Source organism: Rhinichthys klamathensis, unplaced genomic scaffold (genome assembly GCF_029890125.1).
Source record: "Rhinichthys klamathensis goyatoka isolate OS25496 unplaced genomic scaffold, OSU_Roscu_1.1 h1tg000220l_1, whole genome shotgun sequence".
In the NCBI taxonomy this organism is placed as follows: Eukaryota; Metazoa; Chordata; class Actinopteri; order Cypriniformes; family Leuciscidae; genus Rhinichthys; species Rhinichthys klamathensis.
Genome location: NW_026606744.1, coordinates 2,140,793 through 2,163,707, shown reverse-complemented (window position 1 = coordinate 2,163,707; position 22,915 = coordinate 2,140,793). Strand labels below are relative to the sequence as shown.

General features: G+C 39.1%; 2 protein-coding genes across 5 annotated transcripts; both read left to right on the top strand.

The window, feature by feature from the left end:
* Nucleotides 1-431: 431 nt before the first annotated feature.
* Nucleotides 432-3,007, top strand: zpcx (zona pellucida protein C). The gene is made up of 6 exons (XM_056264382.1): nt 432-714; nt 789-960; nt 1,040-1,136; nt 1,223-1,308; nt 1,405-1,487; nt 2,045-3,007. Exons 1-6 carry the CDS (start codon nt 432-434, stop codon nt 2,995-2,997), a joined length of 1,674 nt encoding a protein of 557 aa, XP_056120357.1. The 3' UTR covers nt 2,998-3,007.
* A 1,143-nt stretch (nt 3,008-4,150) lies between these two features.
* pabpc4 (poly(A) binding protein, cytoplasmic 4 (inducible form)) lies at nt 4,151-22,294 on the top strand. Of its 4 annotated transcripts, XM_056264377.1 has the most exons (15): nt 4,152-4,405; nt 4,481-4,743; nt 9,354-9,547; nt 11,560-11,675; nt 12,048-12,187; nt 12,270-12,364; nt 12,567-12,704; nt 12,811-12,906; nt 17,584-17,853; nt 18,525-18,738; nt 19,111-19,241; nt 20,874-20,964; nt 21,169-21,299; nt 21,687-21,788; nt 21,913-22,294. In XM_056264377.1, exons 2-14 carry the CDS (start codon nt 4,548-4,550, stop codon nt 21,783-21,785), a joined length of 1,911 nt encoding a protein of 636 aa, XP_056120352.1. In that variant the 5' UTR covers nt 4,152-4,405; nt 4,481-4,547; the 3' UTR covers nt 21,786-21,788; nt 21,913-22,294. The 4 variants fall into 4 exon arrangements, with proteins under 4 accessions (XP_056120356.1, XP_056120355.1, XP_056120352.1 ...); XM_056264381.1 differs by having other exon boundaries at nt 4,151-4,743; nt 18,525-18,723; nt 19,111-19,214; XM_056264380.1 differs by having other exon boundaries at nt 4,151-4,743; nt 19,111-19,214.
* The last annotated feature ends 621 nt before the right edge of the window (nt 22,295-22,915 follow it).

The following is a 22,915-nucleotide window of genomic DNA, read 5'->3' as shown; positions in this document are numbered from 1 at the left end:
TTTGCTGTTAATTTAGCCAATGTGGATCAGATTTTGCCATATATAAAATAGGCCTATGTAATAATCTTGGTGGGTTTGCGGATCTATTAACTTTTTTTAAAACAATGAAAATAAGGTTTACTTTTAATTTATGAATGACAAAATTGGTATTTACTTCTGAAAATCATGTCTAGTTTATTAAAAAATCAAATAAACAAAAGATTTAATGAATCTGAAAGAAAAATAAAAAAGCCCAATCAGTAGTCAGCGTTGATGAGGTAAACCTGAACACCTGGACTTGATAAGCTGACTCTCATTAATGCATTAACCTGCACATTGTAAACCTACTCTCAGCTTCAATTTAAAGGAAGGCAGGACAAAGAAGACAAGGAAAGTGGCTGTGTAATTTACTCTGTACTGGTTCTCTCTCAGATCAAAACTAAAGGATTGGGATGGCGGCGGTTTTTGTCGTCTTCTGTTGCGCTATAGCGTGTCTAGCACTGCCAGTTACATCTAACGGGAATGATTTTAATGGCCGCATTTCAGCGTACTCCCCGGGAATGGTAAATGATGTCTGGCATGTTTCTGACTTTCCTGGCATTGCTGAAGATGGACTTTTCTTGAATGGAATCCCTCAGCCTCACACTTTTGATGGGTTTGCATCTGGTTTCCCAATGCCATATGATATGGGTCTACTGGAGAGAAGAAACGTTTTTTCATTAAGGATCATGAACTGTATGTTATTAAAATGCTCTTAATCCTATTAGGTGTAGTTGGTGTCTCACTGTCTAATATTTGTTTTGCTTTAGCATCTTGGAGTGATCCAGCAGATACTAACGTGTTCCACAAAGGAGAGCAGTTGCATCTACAGGTGTCTGCCTCGCCTGCCCCTGGTCAACAGCTTTACGTCCAGTCCTGCCATGCGTCCTCCTCTCCAAACCCTGCTGAGAAACCCGAAATCGCCCTAATCATTAACAAAGGGTAGATCAACTCATCAAATGCTGTTTTCTCTACACTTACTCCCTGAAATAATTTAGCCTTCTTTTTTTATATTTACCAGCTGTGTGGCCTCCAAAGAGTCTTTGGTGAAGTTTGTGTTGCGACGTAGTGATGTGGTCAATTTGGTTGTTCGTACGTCCAGTTTAAAGTCTTCTGAGGTGAGTGTTCATTCCCAGTTAGGATTATTACAATCCTACAAACCGACCATATAGCTTGATCTGTAATGCTCTCCTGTTTGCTTTAGATTTATCTTCACTGCAGAGTCTATCTTTCTGATGTGGGTCTGACCTCAGTCACTAAATTCTGCAATTACAACAAGCTCAAATCAAGGTAAGTTTGAATCCGATCTTGCTCTTATTTGGTCTTTTGTCCTTTGTCCTAATAGGCTTTTGGAACTTAAAAAAAAATCATCTTTTGTTGTTTCAGATGGGTTGACCTGGGTGGCCAAACCTCCGTATGTGATTGTTGTGGGAAAAGGTGCAGAAGCTTGGAGCATGCAGAACTTCCTGGTTAGTATATGAGCTGGAACTCAAATGAACAAAGTACCCATGTCCAGGGCAGGCTCAAGATTAAGGATAGCCTGCTTCAGCCAAGTTAACCATACTATCGCTAGCCATTTTGGTTAAATGTTACATTTCATTGATCTCTTAGTAAAACGAAAGTGCATTGTGAAGGGAAGAACTTCAATATTTCTTTGATGCTAAGGTCTCATTTTGTTGGTTATTTAATGCATTAGCTAAAATGAGCTATCAATTAGTGTTTTATTTACATTTAATCTTTGGTTTATAAAATACAATTCTGCTCACAGTGCATCAATGTGAAGATACAACTCCTATAGTTGATACTACATTTAAGTAAAGAGAATACATTTAAAAGAGAACTGGTTCATGTGACCAAAGAATCTTATTTTAAAGTGTTCCCAATATTTCTAGCAAATGCAAAAAATTAAACCACTCATTCATCAAGAATTAGAGCTGCTGGACCAACTTAAAAAAAACAAAAAAAAAAAACTTGCTGAGCCCTGTATGTTTTGCTTTGAAATGAACCTCCACTGTCTCTGTTACAGATTCTCTAGACCTGAATGCAGTAGTAAGCACCGGCCCCCTGATGATTAAGGATCAGTCATCTACATCACTGTCAGACAACAGTGCTACAAAGTCCAGCCCTACAGTCAGAAACTTGTCTGATAAAAGATTGATCATGGCAGGTGCCTCTTTCTCCGGGAGCTCAATGCAAAACATTGGCAATGTCTCCCCCTGGCCTGTTCAGCCTAGCTTTGGGGGTTTGGTTATAATCAGCCAGGGACAGGGAGGGGATTTATCAATGTGGCTACCAGACATCATGGAGCTTGAGTTGCCACCAGTGGTGCAAGTGGGAATTGGTTATCCAGAAAACCATGCTGTTGATGTAACCCTTCAAAGTGACGAACCCTTTAGAAAGCTGAAACCAGATGAAAGCACTGCTGAGACGAGTCCGACAGTTGCTGTGGATGAAGGAAAAGCTAAAGTAGAAGCTGTGGATTTGCATGATGTTGCAGAGGACCGATTGGGCATGTGGCATCTTAAAGACGTTGCCCGCTTGCATAAGATTCAGGGAAAACCTGTTGTGACTGAAGTACGTCACTTATTGCAGCCTCAATTGAATCTTGAATCTGAATTTGACTTTCTTTCTAATGACAAATCACTGGTCAACCCTACACCAGATAAGCTCTCTGAGAGTGCTGAGGATAAGGGTGAAGTTGTTTTCAGACAGGCTGAGATGGTCTTTAAAAGCTCTAAAGGAGCCAAATTATTAGAGCCAGTTCTCTTCTCTAAACTAAGTCTGAAACAAGCTGCAGATGGATCCAGTTCTCTCAATTATGAAGAACAGAAAAGGCCCAGCATGAGAAAACGGGACAAGACTCCGCAATTAGAGCGGGACGGTGAGAAAAGACAAAAGGATGAGCGGGTGGAGGACTCCTCTGAAATTAAAGGTCTAGTTTCATCCCTATTAGATGAACTGAGGTCATTGGACTGGTGATTTATGACTTTTATTTATAAAAAATCCATCAGTGACCTGTGTTTTGCCTTTGTGTGAAATGATTCCAATGTATTTACTGAAATTTCAACTCCAATAAAGCATTTTTTTTTTCATTACATTTTTCCTTTGTCATTTAATAACTAACTGGATTTCATTTTTTTTTTTAAGATTATCTAGGGTTTTACATGAAATTTGGTAGGGGGAAAGTAACATTTGGGTGTCTGGTAATGCTGAGGCTTTTTATATAGTGAAATGCAGCTTCATATTGCTCTTCAGATGTTTAGCGAACACTGAAGGTTAATGTTTATAATCTTGACATACTGGTCATAAAGGACAAATTCTGTTCTAGAATCTATAGATTACTCTCTCAAGTTCACAGAGTAGACCAACATCAGTACTTTTATTTATGATTCCACTTATAATTTCCAATGCGTATGTGCAAAACAGCCATGTTGTACTTTAACTTTAACCTTGGAAGTACTTTTCCTATTGTCAATGTATTTACTATTGACAAAACCAATGAAATGTAAATTATTGGGACAGATGTTCTTAAAGTTACTTGTTTAGCTTTTTTGCGCTAATGCTCAACATCACTGTAAAAAACTGATGCCTTATACAGCCAAGTTGAACTGTACTTGTTTAAGTCATGTCAACTTAAGTTATTAAACTGACTTAAATGGTTTGAATCTTGTGTAACCTTTTTTTAAAGATGCAAATTTATTAACTTATTTTGAGTTAATGTAAAAACATGTTATGACTTATTAATCACATTCTTTACAGGAATTTAAACAACTGTAAATGTCATGGTAAACTGTCTACCTGGTAAACTTGGTTTTCTTTTTCTGATTTGCAAATATGGTGAACTTGAGCATAATAAAATATCAGGTCAGAGAATTATGCCATAATGTGGGGGTTAATTTTATTTATAAGTCTTTTTGATCCAATTAATGTTTGTCAGTATTTTGAGGGTGACCCATGTTCATGTAAAAGAAACCTTGTGCTGTAGACTGTTGCACCCAGATGTCGCTGTTGGATGTTCCTTGTTGAATGTACTGTCATGTTACACCGCATGCTCGGTGCGCGTGTTTTTTCTGTTATCCAGAGTGCGACCCTGGCTGCTATTTCCTCCGCTCGAGCTATAAAGTGCCCGTGCGTTTCCCACGCACCCTCTTTCCCCGGCCACCACACCGTGAGTGTATAACTCACTGTTCTTCAGTACCTTTAAAAAAGAAAAAAATAAACATAAAAAATACAAAATACCGAAAACCTCAAAAAATAACTACTTTAAAACAAATTTTTTATTTTTAAAAGGGCAAACTTTTTTTTTTTTTTTTAAAAGACAAGGTCTCCAACTACCCAGACGATTTCTGAAGCCAGTTCCTCGCGACCGGACTCATATGCTGTAGCTGTCAGTGATCCCGACATCGTTTATCTGGAGAGTAGCGTAAAAGTTTAATAGACTAATTTGTCCCTCTGGTTCTAGGACACTCTTTACGCATTTCAGCACTAGACAAAACACACGAGCTCAAAGGCTTGAACGACACCGAGATATGAACGCAGCGACCGCGGGGAGTTATCCGATGGCTTCTCTCTATGTGGGCGACCTGCACCCTGATATCACGGAGGCTATGCTGTATGAGAAATTCAGTCCGGCCGGCCCGGTGCTGTCCATCCGCGTGTGTCGGGATATGATCACGCGGCGCTCGCTGGGCTATGCCTACGTCAACTTCCAGCAGCCTGCGGACGGTAAGACATGAAAGACGGCGCCCTGTCGTCCTGGGCGACTTTAAACGTGATGCACAGAGCTGTCAGAGTAACGGGAATAATGTGACATGCTTCGTGCGTAAATGTATAGGGACACTGGTGATATCGTGTGTGCGCGCGAGCTGTCTCGATCTCCTGTGTGCTGCTGTCACATGTATTTCTGAGATACCCACAGCACGCTGTTCTTCCCTGCTATAACCATCTTTAACAAATTAAAGAGATTTATTTATTCTCCTAATATGGCCTATTGTGTGAAAGTCAGCACTGTCACACCGCATTAGCCTATGTCCAGCCATTATGGCAAGCTGCTTTAACATTTTCCTTTAAACGAACTAGTAGGCTATCTTTTTAATATTAAGTAATTAACACTAGATTAAGTTCGATTTCTGTATCAAAAATGGTCTTGAATCCATTCAATTTGTCACTTATTCGGATATAACGTGTTCATACTAGTCACCATTTAGTGACAAGAACCTATTTCATTGTTATAGTAATAGTTTTACCATTGAAATCTATGGGGATCAGTGGTTCAGAAATCAACTAATTACTTCTGACAAGTAGCAAATATATTCAAGTTGTTCCAGTTTAACTATCCATAAGATATTAGTAGTTTTTTCTTAGTTACCAATAGTTACAAGACAACTATACCAATACCAATACCAATAGTTACAAGACAACTATCTATTCCAATTTTATGTTACTAGTATTATTTAGTATTTTACTCTCTAGTACTATTTAAAAGAGTAAAAGCAAAAAACTAGCAATTATTTCTCAGTTATAATATTTATAGCCTAATATAATTTTAAGACTAATAGTACTAGTATTTTATGTAAAAAGTAAAAAATAAAGTACTAGCAATTATTTCTTAGTATCCCAATATACAATAGTTATGACTCTATTTTCTGTAGCTCAAACAGTAGAGCATGGTGCAGCAATGCCAAGGTCATAGGTGTGATTCCCAGGGAATGCATGAACCAATAAATGTATACCTTTAATGCGATGTAAGTCGCTTTGGATAAAAGCATCGAATGTAATCTATTCCAGTTTTATTCATCAGTAGCCTATAGTAACATAAAATAGATGTTAAGATGTTGCTGATCATTAACCAGTATCCATGCAAGAAAGATTTTGTTGCCATAATCACACTTGGTTTGCTCACTCTGGGATTTGTAAGGCACTCACATTATGCATTGTGAAAAGCACCATACAAATAAATTAAATAGCTTTTAAAGGTGCAAATATTAAATAGAGTATCATTTCCCTTGTCCTGATTTAATATCATCACTTGGATATAAGTACGTGATACAAAGTTTGGCATGACATGTATGAAACATTTATGCCGAGCACCCTGTGGAGGACTGATATTTTGTTCCATTGAGCTTGCCTAGTCTTGTCCATTCCTGGAAAACATCAAGTTCCAGAGAAAAACATTCAAACATTCTGTTCAAATTCTTCCTTAAAATGATGGCAAAATTGTGACAATTTTAATGGAAAAGCTCAAGACTCACTAAGGCGTAATATAGCCTATAATCGGAATAAAGAACTAGAATAGAATTGAATACTGGTTGGCCCACATAGTCAAAGTGGCCTAAATCTACCATAAACCTTGTTATGGGACATTCTACACAGAAGCAAACCTGAACATTAGGACACCTCCATTTTTTAGATCTCTGACAAACACTAGGGGAACGGTTCTAGTATGTGTGTGTGTGTGTGTGTTAGCCCACATTTTGCAACCTGGCATGACCTATTTGTGCTATTTAAAGTGTCAGGAGGGGATAATACCATTGTGGAGCAGCATTATTTCAGAATCTAATGATTCAAAGAAGACAAGAACAAGTGTTAACTGGCCATTTTTGTTCATTTTTGTCATGTCCTTCCTACATTTCAACTAATCTGCACAGTTTTACAACTTTTAAGTAATATACTAAATATGTTTTTTTTTTTCATTCCTTTCTGAGTTAATAGTTTTTCAGGGTAAAACATTTGTTTGTTCAATCAGCTCAAATTATGCAATACATATGAATGTACATTACCGTTCAAAACTTTGGGGTAATGTTTTTGAAAGAAGTCTCTTATGCTACCCAAGGCAGCATTTATTGGATCAAAAATTACATTTAAAAAAAAACTGTATTGTATTTTATTATATTTTAAAATGTAATTTATTTAACAGATTGGTAGTCTGAAATATCTGTCTTCTGTGCTATTAAATGCTCGATTCTGTCCTCTTCTTTCATAGCAGAAAGGTTAAAAGGTCAGAGTTGAACTCACTCACCTCCATTTAGAAACTCAGAACGGCAACTGATAGTAAACATGTTTACATATAAGAGACAAAAAACAGTTTGTGATCACTGCAGGATGCACATCTAGAATTGAGAACTTGAGATTGTATTGCGCATGTTTTTGCACAGTGTTTCAGTGTAATAATACATTGCAACATGCAAATTCTTGGCAAATGTGCTCAAGCACATGGTCATGGTTCGGTTTTCACCATGTAACAGCTGCATTTGTAAACAGTTGCCGGCACTGGTAAGCTTCAGCCACACACATTCCAGTGTCTCAGCCCCATCAATGGACACAGAGCCTTGAACACATGCTGCCTTCCAGCACATTGCTCAAAGGACCCAAAACTGCTAAATATAGAGCCAGTGAGGGCTGCCTTCACTGTGCCTGTCTTTTCTGAGGGGTGCTTTGAAGAAACAAGCAGACAGGCAAATTTATGGGACAGCCACACCATGTTTCTGCTTATTCTGTTTTATACAATGATGAAAGCTTACTACTATTACTTTGACAACAAAATGCTGTAAATGCATGTGCGTCCTAACGAATAATTCTAAATCCTCATAAAATATAACAAAGTTTTGCTTAAAACCAGAAATCGGTACATTGGTGGTAAAAAAAAGTTTGTGTGTCCTGTCCTGTGTTGGCTGAAAGTTGTTATTTGCTTTTGCTCTCTCTCTCTCTCTCTCTCTCTGGATGATCCCACCAGCCCTGAGCTCCATGACCATGTTCAATACAATTACACTGCAAACTGCTGAGTGCAGCAGACACAAGGCTGCTCCATTTTGTTCACCAGACATTTTTAGTGCTTAGTGTGTGTGTATGTCGGGGGGAGGGCTATGAGGAACAGAAAGAGAGAGAGAAACAGATCATAACGCATTACAGTAGGTGACAGGTCCCTCACAGTTTAGTATGCCATCAATTTGATTAGAAACTGGCAAACCTTAAACCTGACATTCATGTTTTCAGTCATGACTTTTCCAGACGTGTATATTTATATTTAGTAAACATTGTGGATTAAATATAAATACATTTCTATGAATGTTAAAGATCAGTAAAAATGTTTTCTTAGACTTGGGATGGGTATCCACCACCAATACTTTGCCCTGCTGTTGGTTATAAATATGGCGGATGAGTGGAAAAACTATTCACATGATTTAAACAGATAAATATATGTACCTGTAATTGTGCCATCAGTCCACACCAATAATAAAATACATTTAGCTTAAAGTCCCCCTGTAGTCAATCATTGTATCCCTTAAAACTCATCTTTGATCACCAAAATTACATATTTAAAAGTTTTTTTTCCTGTGACATTTTATTTATGCCTTAAAATAGCTTGAATGTAACTCTATACCCTTGCTTGATTAGTATACGCGGACCCATGAATATGCAAATCAGCCCTGCCTCCACTCAATCACTCACACCAGCAGAGATCCACTTGGTCAACTTTACTAGTAAACGCTGCACAATGGCAAGTTGAAATACTGGTTTAATTCATCCACATATGTTTGAACCAGAAACTGATTCAGAAGAAGAAATGGAAGAGTGAATTATACAGGCTCATATACAAGTTGGTGTATCAGAATGGTAATGCGTTTTATGTAACTGTATGCTCTCTACCACGTCGGACACATAACATCAATTAATATCATTAGCCTTTTGCTTGACTACATTATTAAACAGCTAATAACGTGTTGCTAATGTTACACGTTATTGTTCGCCATCTCAGAGTCAGACAGCTGCCTTCTAAAAATCAGCATCCTTACAAACGCTTTGAACAACTTAGAACGTCAGTGGTTTGTAACGTAAGAAACATGAATTTCAAATCATGTTTCAAACCGTAATTTTTTCGCTGCAGTTTTAAGGTGAAAATACTCAGCAATGGTGTTGACTTATGACTTTGCACATGGTTTGTCTTAAAACATATTAAAAACACCATATAGACATATAAACAACAATAAAAACTTGAGTTTTAGTAACCTATTTGAGTCGAAGTGATAAAATAAGGAAATTCTTATACTAAAAAAATTAACAGATCTTATCATCCTAAAATATCTGGGCAGTAGCACCTCAACAGTCCTGTAATTATTAGATTACAGTTTCATTAGACTCTCTATGATATGCTAGCATTAGCAAAGTCTAGCTAACAAGCTTCAAGCTTGTTTGAAGTGGTTAATATGTTTGAGTATCTCAGCATGTACCAATTCATTATGCTGGTTAAGACATGTCTTAATCCTCTAGTAATTGTTAGTAATTTAAGTGCTAAGGTAGAGAGAGATGTCTTATTTCTCATGTTTTTTTGGTTTCAGCGGAGAGAGCTTTAGACACAATGAACTTCGATGTGGTCAAAGGAAAGCCAATCAGAATCATGTGGTCACAAAGAGATCCATCACTTAGGAAATCCGGGGTTGGAAACGTCTTCATCAAAAATCTGGACAAGTCAATTGACAACAAGGCCCTGTATGATACCTTCTCTGCTTTTGGAAACATCCTGTCCTGCAAGGTGAGGAGTGACTTTTATATTTTTGAAAGCTGGAAAAAAATAATTGATACATTAAAAGGTACACTATACATTTGGCCCTCTTATAAACAAAACTGAATGCATGGAAGAATATTGTTTTGGTTGTGCTTCGGCTCTGCGTGACTGTGTGGATATTTAACCTTCTCCAGAGCGTCGGCGCACTGAAGCGTTTTTTTTTTTTTTTTGTTCAAATATACTATCAGATTTAATGTTATACCTTGACAAACTATACATCATTAAAAAGATATAAGACTCAAGATTCAGTATTTGACCACTATTGTATTCTGAGAAACTTATAGTGACAGTTATGTCTTAATTTGTGTCAGGAGTTATGAAATGAAAAAAAGGAGTCGATACCTTTAATATGAATTATGAGCGTCAGCTGGTCCATTCATAAAAAAACACTCCGTGCTGTCGTCATGACAGCGATTCACAAAACAACGTCCCTGAGGGCTTTTAGCTCAACAATGTGCAGATGTGGAGAAATATTGATATATTCTCATAGATTCACATCATATTTCTATAGACAGGAATAATATTTATTGAATTTATACCCAAATGCGTCGATGTAATCATAATGATCGCTTCTTACTGAGATGTGCTGTGTTTTCCATTCATACCAATAGCATGGGGGCGCTATTATGTCCAATAAAAGTCCATAAATGGATCATGAAGAAGACCCATAGTCATGTGACATTCCAGGACGTCACTGAGTGATACAGAAAGTACAGAGATCGCTGTAACATGCAGATAAAGATGTTTTGAAGACAATAAACATGATTGCAATGATATTTGAGTTACCTGTGTTCTTCAAGCCATGCCAGGTATTTCATAATAATAGATTATATTTATAATGTAATGCTAATCGATATAGATTTCATCATCGTTCAGAACACTAAATAATACATTTTCTGTCTGATTTTTTTATTTATCTGAAGCCAAGTTAGATCACAGAAGATTACTTAAAACACTAGACTTGCGTTATATAGTGAGTTTGGAGCGCAAACATAGTTTTAATCTCATAAATGGTCGTGTATTGATGGTGTGCTAAGCTAACATGCTAGCGAGCCCAGGCCCACCTGCCACGAGCAGTTATTGTTTTATGATTTTTTTTCTAAATAGGAATGCTTACTGAAATGTTTCAGTGCATTTGATACCAGTTTCAAATATTTAGTGAGAACTTTGATAAAAGAAATTAGGGTTTGAAACCCTATGAATAGCTTGTGAATAGCCAGTCGTTAGTAGCTATAATGCAGACAAAAGAAATGCATATTTAGAGCCATAATAACCAGTCTGGAGAGGTGTAAATGTGTGCAGGGGAGACTGAGACTGAATGGGGCACCACAAAACAATAGAGACAATAGACTGAATAGATGACTCAGAAGATGACTAAACATCAGTTTGCTAATAGAGTCTAATCAAAATAAAGTAATTTGACATGATCTTGAAAAACATTTAACTAAATACAGAGCTTTATACTTATCATTTTCAGATTTTAAATATAAAATGGTCAGACATGTGGCTTTAGCTGCAGTGCATTTCTAGATTGCTCCAGGGCCAACTTCAATTTTATTTTCATGAAGATGTTTCATAAAAATAAATTTCTAATAACTTTACAAAACTTTGAAGCTATTTAAAATTGTTTTTTTCATTATGACAATAATTAATTCTACATTTACAATAAACAACCAGGTGTCAGCTTTCAAATTAGATCATACTTGTGCTTTTAGTGCAAAGGGTTCATGAACTGTATCTGTTTTAGTTTGGGTATGTCATTTCTGGGGATTTTTCAAAAGTGGGCTTGAAGCTTAACAGGTTAAACATTCACTAGGCTTAAGAGATATAGCCAGTTTAGATGGAAAGGATCTTAAGCTGACTTGCTAAAGACGTTACTGTAGCTATACCCATTGAGAAGCTGTGTAGATCAGCTGTATAAGAAAAGACCCTCTGTAATCTGATTCTTGAGGTTGTCTCATTCCATGTCTGTTTAACAGGTGGTGTGCGACGAGAACGGATCTAAGGGCTACGCCTTTGTGCATTTTGAAACTCAGGACGCAGCCGACCGTGCCATCGAGAAGATGAACGGCATGCTGCTGAACGACCGCAAGGTGTGAGTGTCTGAGCATGAGTTATGTGACAGGAAGGATGGCCATTGGTTTGTAGATTGACCAGGACGATATGTAGTTGTCAATTACAGATGTTCCAGAGAGGAACCCTGAGTAAATGTTTGTTGACCAATCAGAGTCAAAGGATCAGAATCATTTACTTAACTTGTTGATCCAAATCTGAGTGACTTTCTTATTTCTGTGGAAAAACAAAAGAAGATATTTTGAAAAAAGTTTTTTTGCCTATACAGTGAAATTTTGAGATTAAATTTAAAGTCAGATTTGTCCCTGCTGCAGCTGTTTCTTGTCTGTGGTTGGTCTGAGATTGTATTGCATTTCTGTATCAGTCACATTTCTGTCTCCATTGTTATTTGTAGGTTTGTGGGGCGTTTCAAGTCCAGGAAGGAGAGGGAAGCAGAGATGGGCGCCAAAGCCAAAGAGTTCACCAATGTTTACATCAAAAACTTCGGCGACGACATGGATGATGAGAGACTAAAGGAGCTCTTTGATAAATACGGTGAGTTTGAGCATATAAAGGGGCTGTGGTGGTAGTCTTGTGGTCTAGAATTTTTCTCTGAAGATTTTGTTTCTACCTGCAGGTAAAACACTGAGTGTGAAGGTCATGACTGACCCCACAGGGAAATCTCGCGGATTTGGGTTTGTTAGCTACGAGATGCATGAGGATGCTAACAAGGTACAGTGAATTTGAATTATGATTTGCTGATAATGCAAATCAGCTTAAGCTAAAACATGTTTAAAATCAGCATTAGTGTAAATGACTGCATTGATACACTGACACTGTCATTGAACTGGGAGATTGGCTAGATGGATGGATGGACTGACAGTTTAGCAGATGAACTGAAAGGTGATTGATTGTGATGGTCTTTCTGTTTCAGGCTGTGGAAGAGATGAACGGTACGGAGCTTAACGGCAAGACAGTGTTTGTTGGCCGAGCACAGAAAAAGATGGAGAGACAAGCAGAACTCAAGAGGAAGTTTGAACAGCTCAAACAGGAACGAATCAGCAGATATCAGGTAAATGACTTGCTGTGTTTTGTCTTTGTGTGTGCAGTTGTGTGTTTAGTAAAGAAAAAAAACTATTAATTTTGATCAATTAATTTTTATATATTTGTGTTAACAGGGTGTAAACTTGTATATAAAGAATCTTGATGACACCATCGATGATGAGAAACTTCGTAAAGAGTTCACTCCTTTCGGCTCCATAACCAGTACCAAGGTGGGTCAAAAGTCTATTTCTTAGAGATGCACCGGTCAACCGGCCAGGGACCAGAATCAGACGGTTTTCCGCATGATCCGTTTTGTTGTTAGCGGCATAGGCAATAAAGTCAACTGCGCGTTCTCGCTTTCTTCGCTCCGACGGTGAAGTGACACCCGCCTCCTTTCACTCACTCGTCTCATTCGCTCCGGTTAAATAGTGCTTGTATAGCGCATCATTTTACTAATTCCCGCAGGTTTCACGCTCACACCAAAAACACGCGCACCACTGATCTATATAAGTGGAGCACACATAAGCCGCCTCTCAGTCTCAAGCAACCTTTGAGTCACAAGTACCAAAATGAGTGGCTCACTGTGCTTAAATGGTCAAATACACATAAAATGATGACAAAATGCCTGTCTTGGTGAGTATTCAGTTTAACACAGTCAGTTTTGGAACCTAGTGTTATGTGGGGGAAGGTGAACCCAGGCGCAGACAGCAGATGCAATGAACACAGGATTTATTGATACAAAAACAGGAAAACAAAACCCACGAGGGGGCAAAACAAGACAGAGTAGATCACACCAGACTATGACTAGAAACTAAGACAGGAACAAAATAAAGACACGAACAGACACTTCTTGAATAACTGACTTCTCTATGAAATACTCACTGATAGAAGCACACAACGTCAAACAATGAACCGACACAGGACAGCAAACACAAGGGGATTATATGGGGAACACTAATGACGAGGACAGGTGAAACTGACTAGACACTAATCACAAGACGAGGATAACAAGGGGGCGGGGTTACGAGACGAGACAACACAAGCACATGGTCCAAATAACAGACCATGCGCTTGTACATAAAACATGGGTCTGCCATGATCCTGCCACAAGACCAGAGAAAACAGAGACATGATGGCAGAATCATGACAGAACCCCCACCCTAAGGAGCGGCTTCCAGACGCTCCTCAAAGGGAAACTAAACACGGGACATGACAGACTGTGACAAAGACACGAACCAACAAAACATGGAAAACACTAATAAAGGCAAACATGAAAAAACAATAACAGGGTTAGGGTGAAACATCAAAAACAACATACAGGGTAGAGGAGGTGGAGGAAACACAAAGTCTTTGGGAGACAGTCCAGGGTGGATGGGCGGGACAGGGGTCTTGGGTCTTCGGGACGAGGGCTGAGGACGGGGAATCCGGGGGGACTTGGAGGAAGACACACAAGGACGGGGCTTGGGCGAAACAGTCCGGGGTTTCGTGGTGACAGGGGGAACAGTCCGGGGACTAGTGGCGACAGGGGAAACAGTACGGGGACAAGTGGCGACAGGAACAAATGGTGAAACAGTCCGGGGACTAGTGGAGACGGGGGAGACCGGGAAAACAGATGGGGATACTGCATCTGAGGGAGCAGCAACAGGCTCAGACATAGAGGACACAGAGGATGAGGTAACGGGACTCCTGACAGGGGACATGGCAGGCGACAGGGCAGGACTAGGTGGAGCGCTCACGGCGACAGGCTCGGGTGCGACGCTCTCGGCGACAGACACGGGTGCAGCGCTCTCGGCGACAGACTCGGGTGCCGCGCTCTCGGCGACAGACTCGGGTGCCGCGCTCTCGGCGACAGACTCGGGTGCCGCGCTCTCGGCGACAGACTCGGGTGCCGCGCTCTCGGCGACAGACTCGGGTGCCGCGCTCTCGGCGACAGACTCGGGGGCTGGGGACAAGACAGGACAGACTGGGACCTCAAGGATCTTGGCGAGATGAGACAGGTAATCTGACAGGGTCTTGGCAGCAATGAAGATGGGCATCTCCTGACGAGCAGAAACAGCTTGAAGAACCTCTTTAGCGGCTAGATCAGCCGCAACTCTCGCAGTGGAGGACTCTGGGGCAGCGCTTGCTGAGGCGGGCTCTGGGACAGCGCTTGCTGAGGCGGGCTCGTGGACGGCGCTTGACGGAGCGGGCTCGTGGACGGCGCTTGACGGAGCGGGCTCGTGGACGGCGCTTGACGGAGCGGGCTCGTGGACGGCGCTTGACGGAGCGGGCTCGTGGACGGCGCTTGACGGAGCGGGCTCGTGGACGGCGCTTGACGGAGCGGGCTCGTGGACGGCGCTTGACGGAGCGGGCTCGTGGACGGCGCTTGACGGAGCGGGCTCGTGGACGGCGCTTGACGGAGGAAAAGAGGCTCCCTTCTTCCTCTTCTTTCTCTTTGACCGTGAGGCAATGGTCACAGCAGGGCTCGCAAACGGCTGACAGGGCTCAACAGAAGACGAGACAGGAACAGGGAAGACAACTTCTGGTTGGGTGAGCTCAGAAGACGATGACTCCGAGGGGGAATCCCAAGAAACCCGTCTCCCTCGTTTACCTCGGAGGTCAGCGGGAGTCACAGGAGTCGAGGTGGAGCTGGCCTGGTCCCCAAGCATCACAACACCAATCATGCGACCCTCCGGGATCACTGGCAGCGTGCCGGGAGAAGACGACATGGTGGTTACCTGCGAATCCTTCCTAGACAAGCAGGCCACCATCTCCTGGAAAGGGCGGCGAACGAGTCTCTCCCGTTCAGCCAGAGAAGGCAGATCATTCAGGCCCGCGATGAGGTATCGATTGACCAGAATCTCGGGCAAGAAGAAACGCCTCTCATCCACGATCCGGGCGTGTTCTCTCAGGGACCGCTCACCCTGGGGAGAGAACGGAAGTTTGCCGTTCCTACAATCGGAAATCGCCTCCTGCCACCAATGTATAAGATCGTCAGAATGATGGTCGATAGGCGAAGGCATACTGTCTGCTGGGTTCGGTATTGGTCGGTTCATTCTGTTATGTGGGGGAAGGTGAACCCAGGCGCAGACAGCAGATGCAATGAACACAGGATTTATTGATACAAAAACAGGAAAACAAAACCCACGAGGGGGCAAAACAAGACAGAGTAGATCACACCAGACTATGACTAGAAACTAAGACAGGAACAAAATAAAGACACGAACAGACACTTCTTGAATAACTGACTTCTCTATGAAATACTCACTGATAGAAGCACACAACGTCAAACAATGAACCGACACAGGACAGCAAACACAAGGGGATTATATGGGGAACACTAATGACGAGGACAGGTGAAACTGACTAGACACTAATCACAAGACGAGGATAACAAGGGGGCGGGGTTACGAGACGAGACAACACAAGCACATGGTCCAAATAACAGACCATGCGCTTGTACATAAAACATGGGTCTGCCATGATCCTGCCACAAGACCAGAGAAAACAGAGACATGATGGCAGAATCATGACACCTAGTAATTAGTAGTAATTAGTTGTGATTGTAACCTACTGTAATGCAAGTTACAGTAACAGTATATTGGATCCGTGCAGTAGCTCTTAAAGTGACAGCAGCCTAATAAACCTGCTGCTGTCTGCCATGTTAATCAAAGAACAAAAGACAAAGAGAATCAGTCTCTGCTCTTGAAGTTTGGTAACTAATTGTAAGCATTGATCTGTATCAATTTTTTACAACGAATGTTATTTTACATTTGATTACTAATTTCTGTAGTATTTCATATCTCAATATAATACCCACCTGAAAAACTTAAAACTTTGTTTATTTCATATTTCTCTTTATTCTATTGCATTTATTTGTGCTGTTGTTTTAAATTTGTTTATTTGTTCTTATTTTATTAGTATTTTTAATATGAAAAAAAAAAAATTAGCATTGAAGAAAAGTAGATTTTTGCTTGTATATGGTGTCAATTATAGTTCTTTGAAAGAAAAATGGAATATGCAAAAATCAGTATCGGCAGGTCACACTTACAAAAAAAATCGGAAATCGGAATCGGCCAAGAAAATTGCAATCGGTAAATCTCTACTATTTCTATGATGCATCTCTACTATTTTTTACTATTGGGCGAATTCCTAACAACATTTTTGCACTGAAGGGCACAGTGGAAAGGGGATGGTATTTCAAGGGCTGTTCCAAATGAAAGTGAGAAACTGAAACCCTTTATGAAGGCCCTTCTACAAGGCCGTTAGCGAAGGGTACATGTGTCACTTCAAGCAAGAATTTTGTGAATCCTAAAGTCTTTTTTTTTTTTTGCGGTTTATGATTACGTACATCTAGGTGGCACATTTTCATGATTTATTTGAAAAATTGAGGTAATTTATATGATATGTTAACAGGGATTTCAGCACATTTAAACCCAACAAGAAATAATCCTTACATATTTACATTTTTGTTTGTCATATTTATTTATTTTTAGCAGGTACCACATGAACAGATGGAACAAAACGTTTAAATAAATTTGAGTTAAAGACACAAAGACTCTACATTTGGTCCAATGCATTATTGCATTATATATATACATATATGCATTATTCTTTTTTTAATCTAGTTATGTTTGTTAAATTTTAAATATAATACAAATATAACAAGGAACCACCAAACAAATGAAACACTCATATAGCTTAGATTTGTGTATTAGACAGGGGAATACATAATAATAAAATACATTTTTAAAAAACTTTTAAAAAGACGAAGAAGAGGACAAAAAAAATATTCAATGTCCAGAGAAACACTTAGGCACTAGAGAGGGGTTGACTTATGCAGTATTCTGCTTTATGAGATTTATATTTTTGGTTTAAACTGTTCTCTGATGGAGGTGAGATCTTATACAATGTACATCTTGCTGTAGGTGATGTTGGAGGACGGCAGGTCCAAAGGTTTTGGCTTTGTGTGTTTCTCCTCACCTGAGGAAGCCACAAAGGCTGTGACAGAGATGAATGGGCGTATTGTGGGCTCCAAACCACTGTACGTGGCCCTGGCCCAACGTAAAGAAGAACGCAAAGCTCATCTGACCAACCAGTACATGCAGCGCATCGCTGGCATGAGAGCCATGCCCGCCAACGCCATCATCAACCAGTTCCAACCTGCCGGTGGTTACTTCATGCCAGCTGTGCCTCAGGTGGGTGAGCTACAAAAGTCTGAGACAACAATAAAATCTGGGATTTAAATTCCATTTAAACCTGGAAAAATTAAATGGTTTAGAAAATACAGAAAAATAAAGGTTTGAGATAACTTTTTTTTTCTTTTTTTTTCCGATATTTTCATAATTTTTACACAACCTCACTGTATATTATGGAATGCCAATTTGCGTCAAAAAAGAAAAGTCATAATTAAGACTTCTATGTCAAAATTATAATTTACAAAAAATAGATTTTTTTGTAAATAAAAAATTATGAAATAAAGTAAAAATTATGACAAGAAAAGTAATAATTATGACAAAAATAAATTTAATCTCATGTCTTTTTGTCATAATTTTGACTTTTTATGTCATAACTATGAGTTAGCATATCAACATTTTGAATTTTATCTCATAATTTCAACATTATAATTTATGGTTATAATTATGATTCACCAAAACACATTATTTTCCTATGTGTCCGAAATGGACTTATTATATATATATAATATAGTATTATACTCCATAATATATAATACATATACAGATAATAAATTAATACATTTACAAGGGCTCTAAAGTAGTCAAATGTTCCATTAAATGATTAATAATCTCTCTGATTAATTATATATATTTTTTCAAATGCATCAAATTAATTCTATCATGCTTCACAGGCCCAGAACAGAACAACATACTACGCACCAAATCAGCTGACCCAGATTCGTCCGAACCCTCGCTGGCAGCAGCAGGGTGGCAGAGGTCAGGGTGGCTTCCAGGGCATGCCCGGCTCCTTGCGCCAGCCAGGGCCCCGTGCCAACATTCGCCACCTGGCACCCAATGCATCCGGCCAAGGCCCACGCGGGATCCCCACAGGTGCACAGAGAGTGGGTGAGAAAACCCACTAATGATGTGATGCCCGATTACAACAAACTTTGACCTGTTTTACAGACCCAGAGGCCTGAAAATGTCTCTGTATCATCTCAGATTCAATTTTTAAGAGTTGCATAGTTTGTTGAAGGTGTCAGAGATTATAATTCAGGTTTTAGTTTATTTTAATGTTTCATAATAATAATACGAAATAATGTATAATATATCTATTGGTTTTAGTTAATATTTAACTGATCATTATGTAATTCCCTTGAATAACACCACAAACTACACATTTAATGATTACAAGTGTGTTTGGTGTTCATTCTGTCCTGATCATAGCTTTAATACTCGTTTCCTCTTCCCACTTGCCCTCTTCCTATTTCCCACTAGGAGGCACTGGCCAACCAATGGGTCCTCGCCCTGCCATGGGGGTGACCCCACGTGCCATGCCCCCATACAAGTACGCCACCACCATACGAAACACTCAGCCTCAGGTAGTGCAGCCCATTACACTGCAACAGGTAATATTAATATATGCTGATAGATGTAAATAAAAACTACTCCTTAGACTCTAACTCTAAGCTAATCTAGCTTATTTAGTAATAAAATAGCTTCGCTACTGAATCGCTACATTATATTTCCCTGCAAGCATTATATTTACATCGCTATTTTGAAATAATTAAACTCACAGCTTCGTTGTTAATAGAGACGCTGAACAGACGCAGGTACAAATCTCTCTCGATAATTAATTCAAATGAATGCTACAGTTCATTAATTCATTCAAATAAATGTAATCTACTACTTTATCTCTATGTCTGATTCAAAGCGGGCAAAATGCTAGATCTAACGAGCCGCAACTGACAAAAATAATTTACCCTTCCGGTCAAATATTGTGCCGCAAAAACCATCAATAACAGTTTTAAGTTGTCGGTGCTGGCAAATGAGTATGGTATAAGCGGGATAATCCACTCTTCGCATCGGGCGGTTCTTTGCCTCCACGCCGTGCATTAAAAGCATTTAATGCACAGCTATAGCCAAGGATTATCCCTTAAAGGATTAGTTCACCCCAAAATGAAAATTATTTCAGTAATTACTCACCCTCATTCCAACCCCGTAAGACTTTCATTCATCTTCGGAACACAAATTAAGATATTTTTGATTAAATCTGAGAGCTGTCTCACTCCTCCATAGGCTTCTTAAGGTATCGAAACTGGCCGGCCCAGAAAAGTTAAAGACATCGTTAAAATAGTCCGAGTGACTACAGTGGCTCAACCTTAAATTTATCAAGCGACGACGAGAATACTTTTTGTGTGCAAAAAACAATAAAAAATAACGACTTTATTCAACTATTCATTTCCTTCTCTGTGGGCCGTGAGATTTCACGTAGTGTAACTACGCAAAGCTTCTGTGTTGCACGTCACACGTAGGCTCACTATTGGCCGACGCTGGTCATGTGTGTGATGATGCGTGTGACGTACAACCTAGAAGCTTTGTGCAGTTTCACTACGTGAAATCTCACGGCCCACAGAGAAGGAAATGAATAGTTGAATAAAGTCGTTATTTTTTATTGTTTTTTTGCGCACAAAAAGTATTCTCGTCGCTTGATAAACTATGGAGGAGTGATCCAGCTCTCAGATTTAATCAAAAATATATCTTAATTTGTGTTTCCGAAGATGAACGAAAGTCTTACGGGGTTGGAATGAGGGTGAGTAATTACTGAAATAATTTTTTCATTTTGGGGTGAACTAACCCTTTAAATATTTAGCAGTATCAGTTGGTAACTTGGTATTGGATATATATCTGATATATCTATAATACTGTATGTCTGTCAAAATGTAATTGTGCTAATTATTTTCATTAAGATTACCTTTGCCATCATCCACTAAAAGTTATTAATCTTTAAAAACACTGTTAAATGTAATATTTAGCAAATCTCAAAATTATAAAAAAAAATTCATAATGTACATTATAATGTAATGCCTACTTCATTTAAAATTGTTGCATTTTAAATGATTGATTTTATTTTTAATTTGTTTATACAGAATTGTATGAATTTTAATACTGGCCATTTGTCAGTTATTGGCCAGAACGTGGAAATTATTATTGGCTTCGACAAACACAATAATATTTTTATGGTTTATTGTCTTGGTCAGGCACAGCCAGCCGTTCATGTGCAGGGTCAGGAGCCTCTCACTGCCTCCATGTTAGCTGCCGCCCCTCCTCAGGAACAGAAACAGATGCTTGGTGAGATGAGATGAGGAGGCTGTAAGCACGTTCAGCCTTTCTAAACATATCTTTACACTCTCAAGGATGTTTTTGGCCATGCCTAATGAGTATTTTTGGGCAGCCTATTGAGTATTAATTACTTGCTTATTTTACTCTTCCCTGTAACCATCTCAAACTGTTTATTGTCTGTCTTGCGTGTGCCTGTTCTGTTTTCCCCTTTAGGTGAGCGATTGTTCCCTCTCATCCAGGCAATGCACCCCAGTCTAGCCGGGAAGATCACAGGAATGCTGCTTGAGATCGACAACTCTGAGCTGCTCCACATGCTGGAGTCCCACGAGTCTCTGCGCTCCAAGGTGACAGTCGTGGTTAACTATGATAAAAGCCTCCAGCAACCGACACTAGCTCTGCTGTTATGTGCAATAATGGGAAAAGTCACAAGCTTTTAACAATGCAAAGCATATTGACTGAACCAGGGACATAATATGCATTAATTTATTAAGATGTATGCCTTGCCTAGCACAGACTAGAGATGTAATCTATATATAATTATGGCGTTTTATCAGTTAAAGGATTAGTTCGCCAAAAAAATTGAAGAAGTTAAAGTTGAAGTTAACTAAATTGAAAAAAATGAGTGTGAGTAAATGATAACAGACATTTTTGGGTGAATTATGAGAGCCATGAATCTCTGTGGTTAAGATGGTGAGGGCTTTGCAGGACTGATGATTTGTTTGTGCTGTCAGGTGGAGGAGGCTGTTGCAGTTCTTCAGGCTCATCAGGCCAAGAAAGACGCCACACAGAAAGTGGGAGTCACTGCTACGACTGCAGCCGCAACATCCTGACGAGTAACTTTTATTATTATCAGTATAATATTATAATTACTGTGCTTATAATGGCCAGGCTATTTCTGTGTTTGTTTAAAATTATTCTGAAAAACAAAAATTTTTAATTTGAAATTGTTTTCTGTAGGGTGAAGCTGAAAGACTGAAGAGAGATCATCACTATCTGGTGTCGTCTGGTGGCAACCAATAGGAACACAAAAAATAAAACATGGAAAAAAAAAGAAAAATACAAAATAATACTTGAACATAAAGAAAACTATTTTGTTGCAGGGTTAATAATTTTTTACCTCTGCGATGATTTTTATCACCAAAAGTTAATTTTAAAAAAGTCAATTCTGTAAGGGAAGAGCCTCTGTATTGTGGCCAGGACTGACTTTTTCTATGAGGAAGTGGAAGCTTGGTTCTTCTGTGAGATGTGTGTTTGCTGCTTTGATTGGACCTCACTTGTCCCATGACAAAAACCCGAGTGGTGTGGCACTCTAAATAAAGGGATGACTATTTAAAATGAACTATGCCGTGTTCTTCATTTTTATTTACTTAGCAAAGACACGTTTTAGCCAAAATGACTTGCGGTAGGACCTTTAGAGGTTAAATGTTCTGCTCAAGGACCCAGTAGTGACAGAAATGTAAATAAACATTCCATTTCACCTTTACCTGGGAGTAGTCCAAAACCATTTAACTCCAGTTTGCCTCCTTCTGAAAGTTGACTGTAAAATGATATACATAGAGCTACCATATTTAATGGGTCTATCATTTATATAATTATATAAATAATAAATTAATGCATATAATTAATGCATATAAGTTAATAAATGCATATTAATGCATATAATTTAATGCATATAAGTATACCAATTATATGCATTATCAAGATATAAATCATGATCACAAAACATGTAAACATCATCCAATTTAGGTAACAGATTGATTCACATTAAAAAAATACAAATTTTAGTGAATCGTTACATAAAATAAAAACTAAGCTATTTGGACTCTGTGGTTTACCACCTTTTACATTAGTGACTGGTAAATATATTGTTTTTAACAAAAACGTTTTACTTTTATATAGAAAGGTATGTTTGTTTCACTGAGCGATCCAATAAGTAAAATATATATGTTTCCACTTATCT

What these genes read in the sequence shown, in the direction of transcription:
- zpcx (XM_056264382.1), top strand. Translation starts at nt 432, where the DNA reads ATGGCGGCGGTTTTTGTCGTCTTCTGTTGCGCTATAGCGTGTCTAGCA. An exon ending in GCCCTAATCATTAACAAAGG is followed by an intron (nt 961 to 1,039) that starts GTAGATCAACTC and finishes TATATTTACCAG; the next exon opens with CTGTGTGGCCTCCAAAGAGT. An exon ending in GGAGCATGCAGAACTTCCTG is followed by an intron (nt 1,488 to 2,044) that starts GTTAGTATATGA and finishes TCTCTGTTACAG; the next exon opens with ATTCTCTAGACCTGAATGCA.
- pabpc4 (XM_056264377.1), top strand. Translation starts at nt 4,548, where the DNA reads ATGAACGCAGCGACCGCGGGGAGTTATCCGATGGCTTCTCTCTATGTG. An exon ending in CTGCTGAACGACCGCAAGGT is followed by an intron (nt 11,676 to 12,047) that starts GTGAGTGTCTGA and finishes TGTTATTTGTAG; the next exon opens with GTTTGTGGGGCGTTTCAAGT. An exon ending in CACAGGTGCACAGAGAGTGG is followed by an intron (nt 18,739 to 19,110) that starts GTGAGAAAACCC and finishes ATTTCCCACTAG; the next exon opens with GAGGCACTGGCCAACCAATG.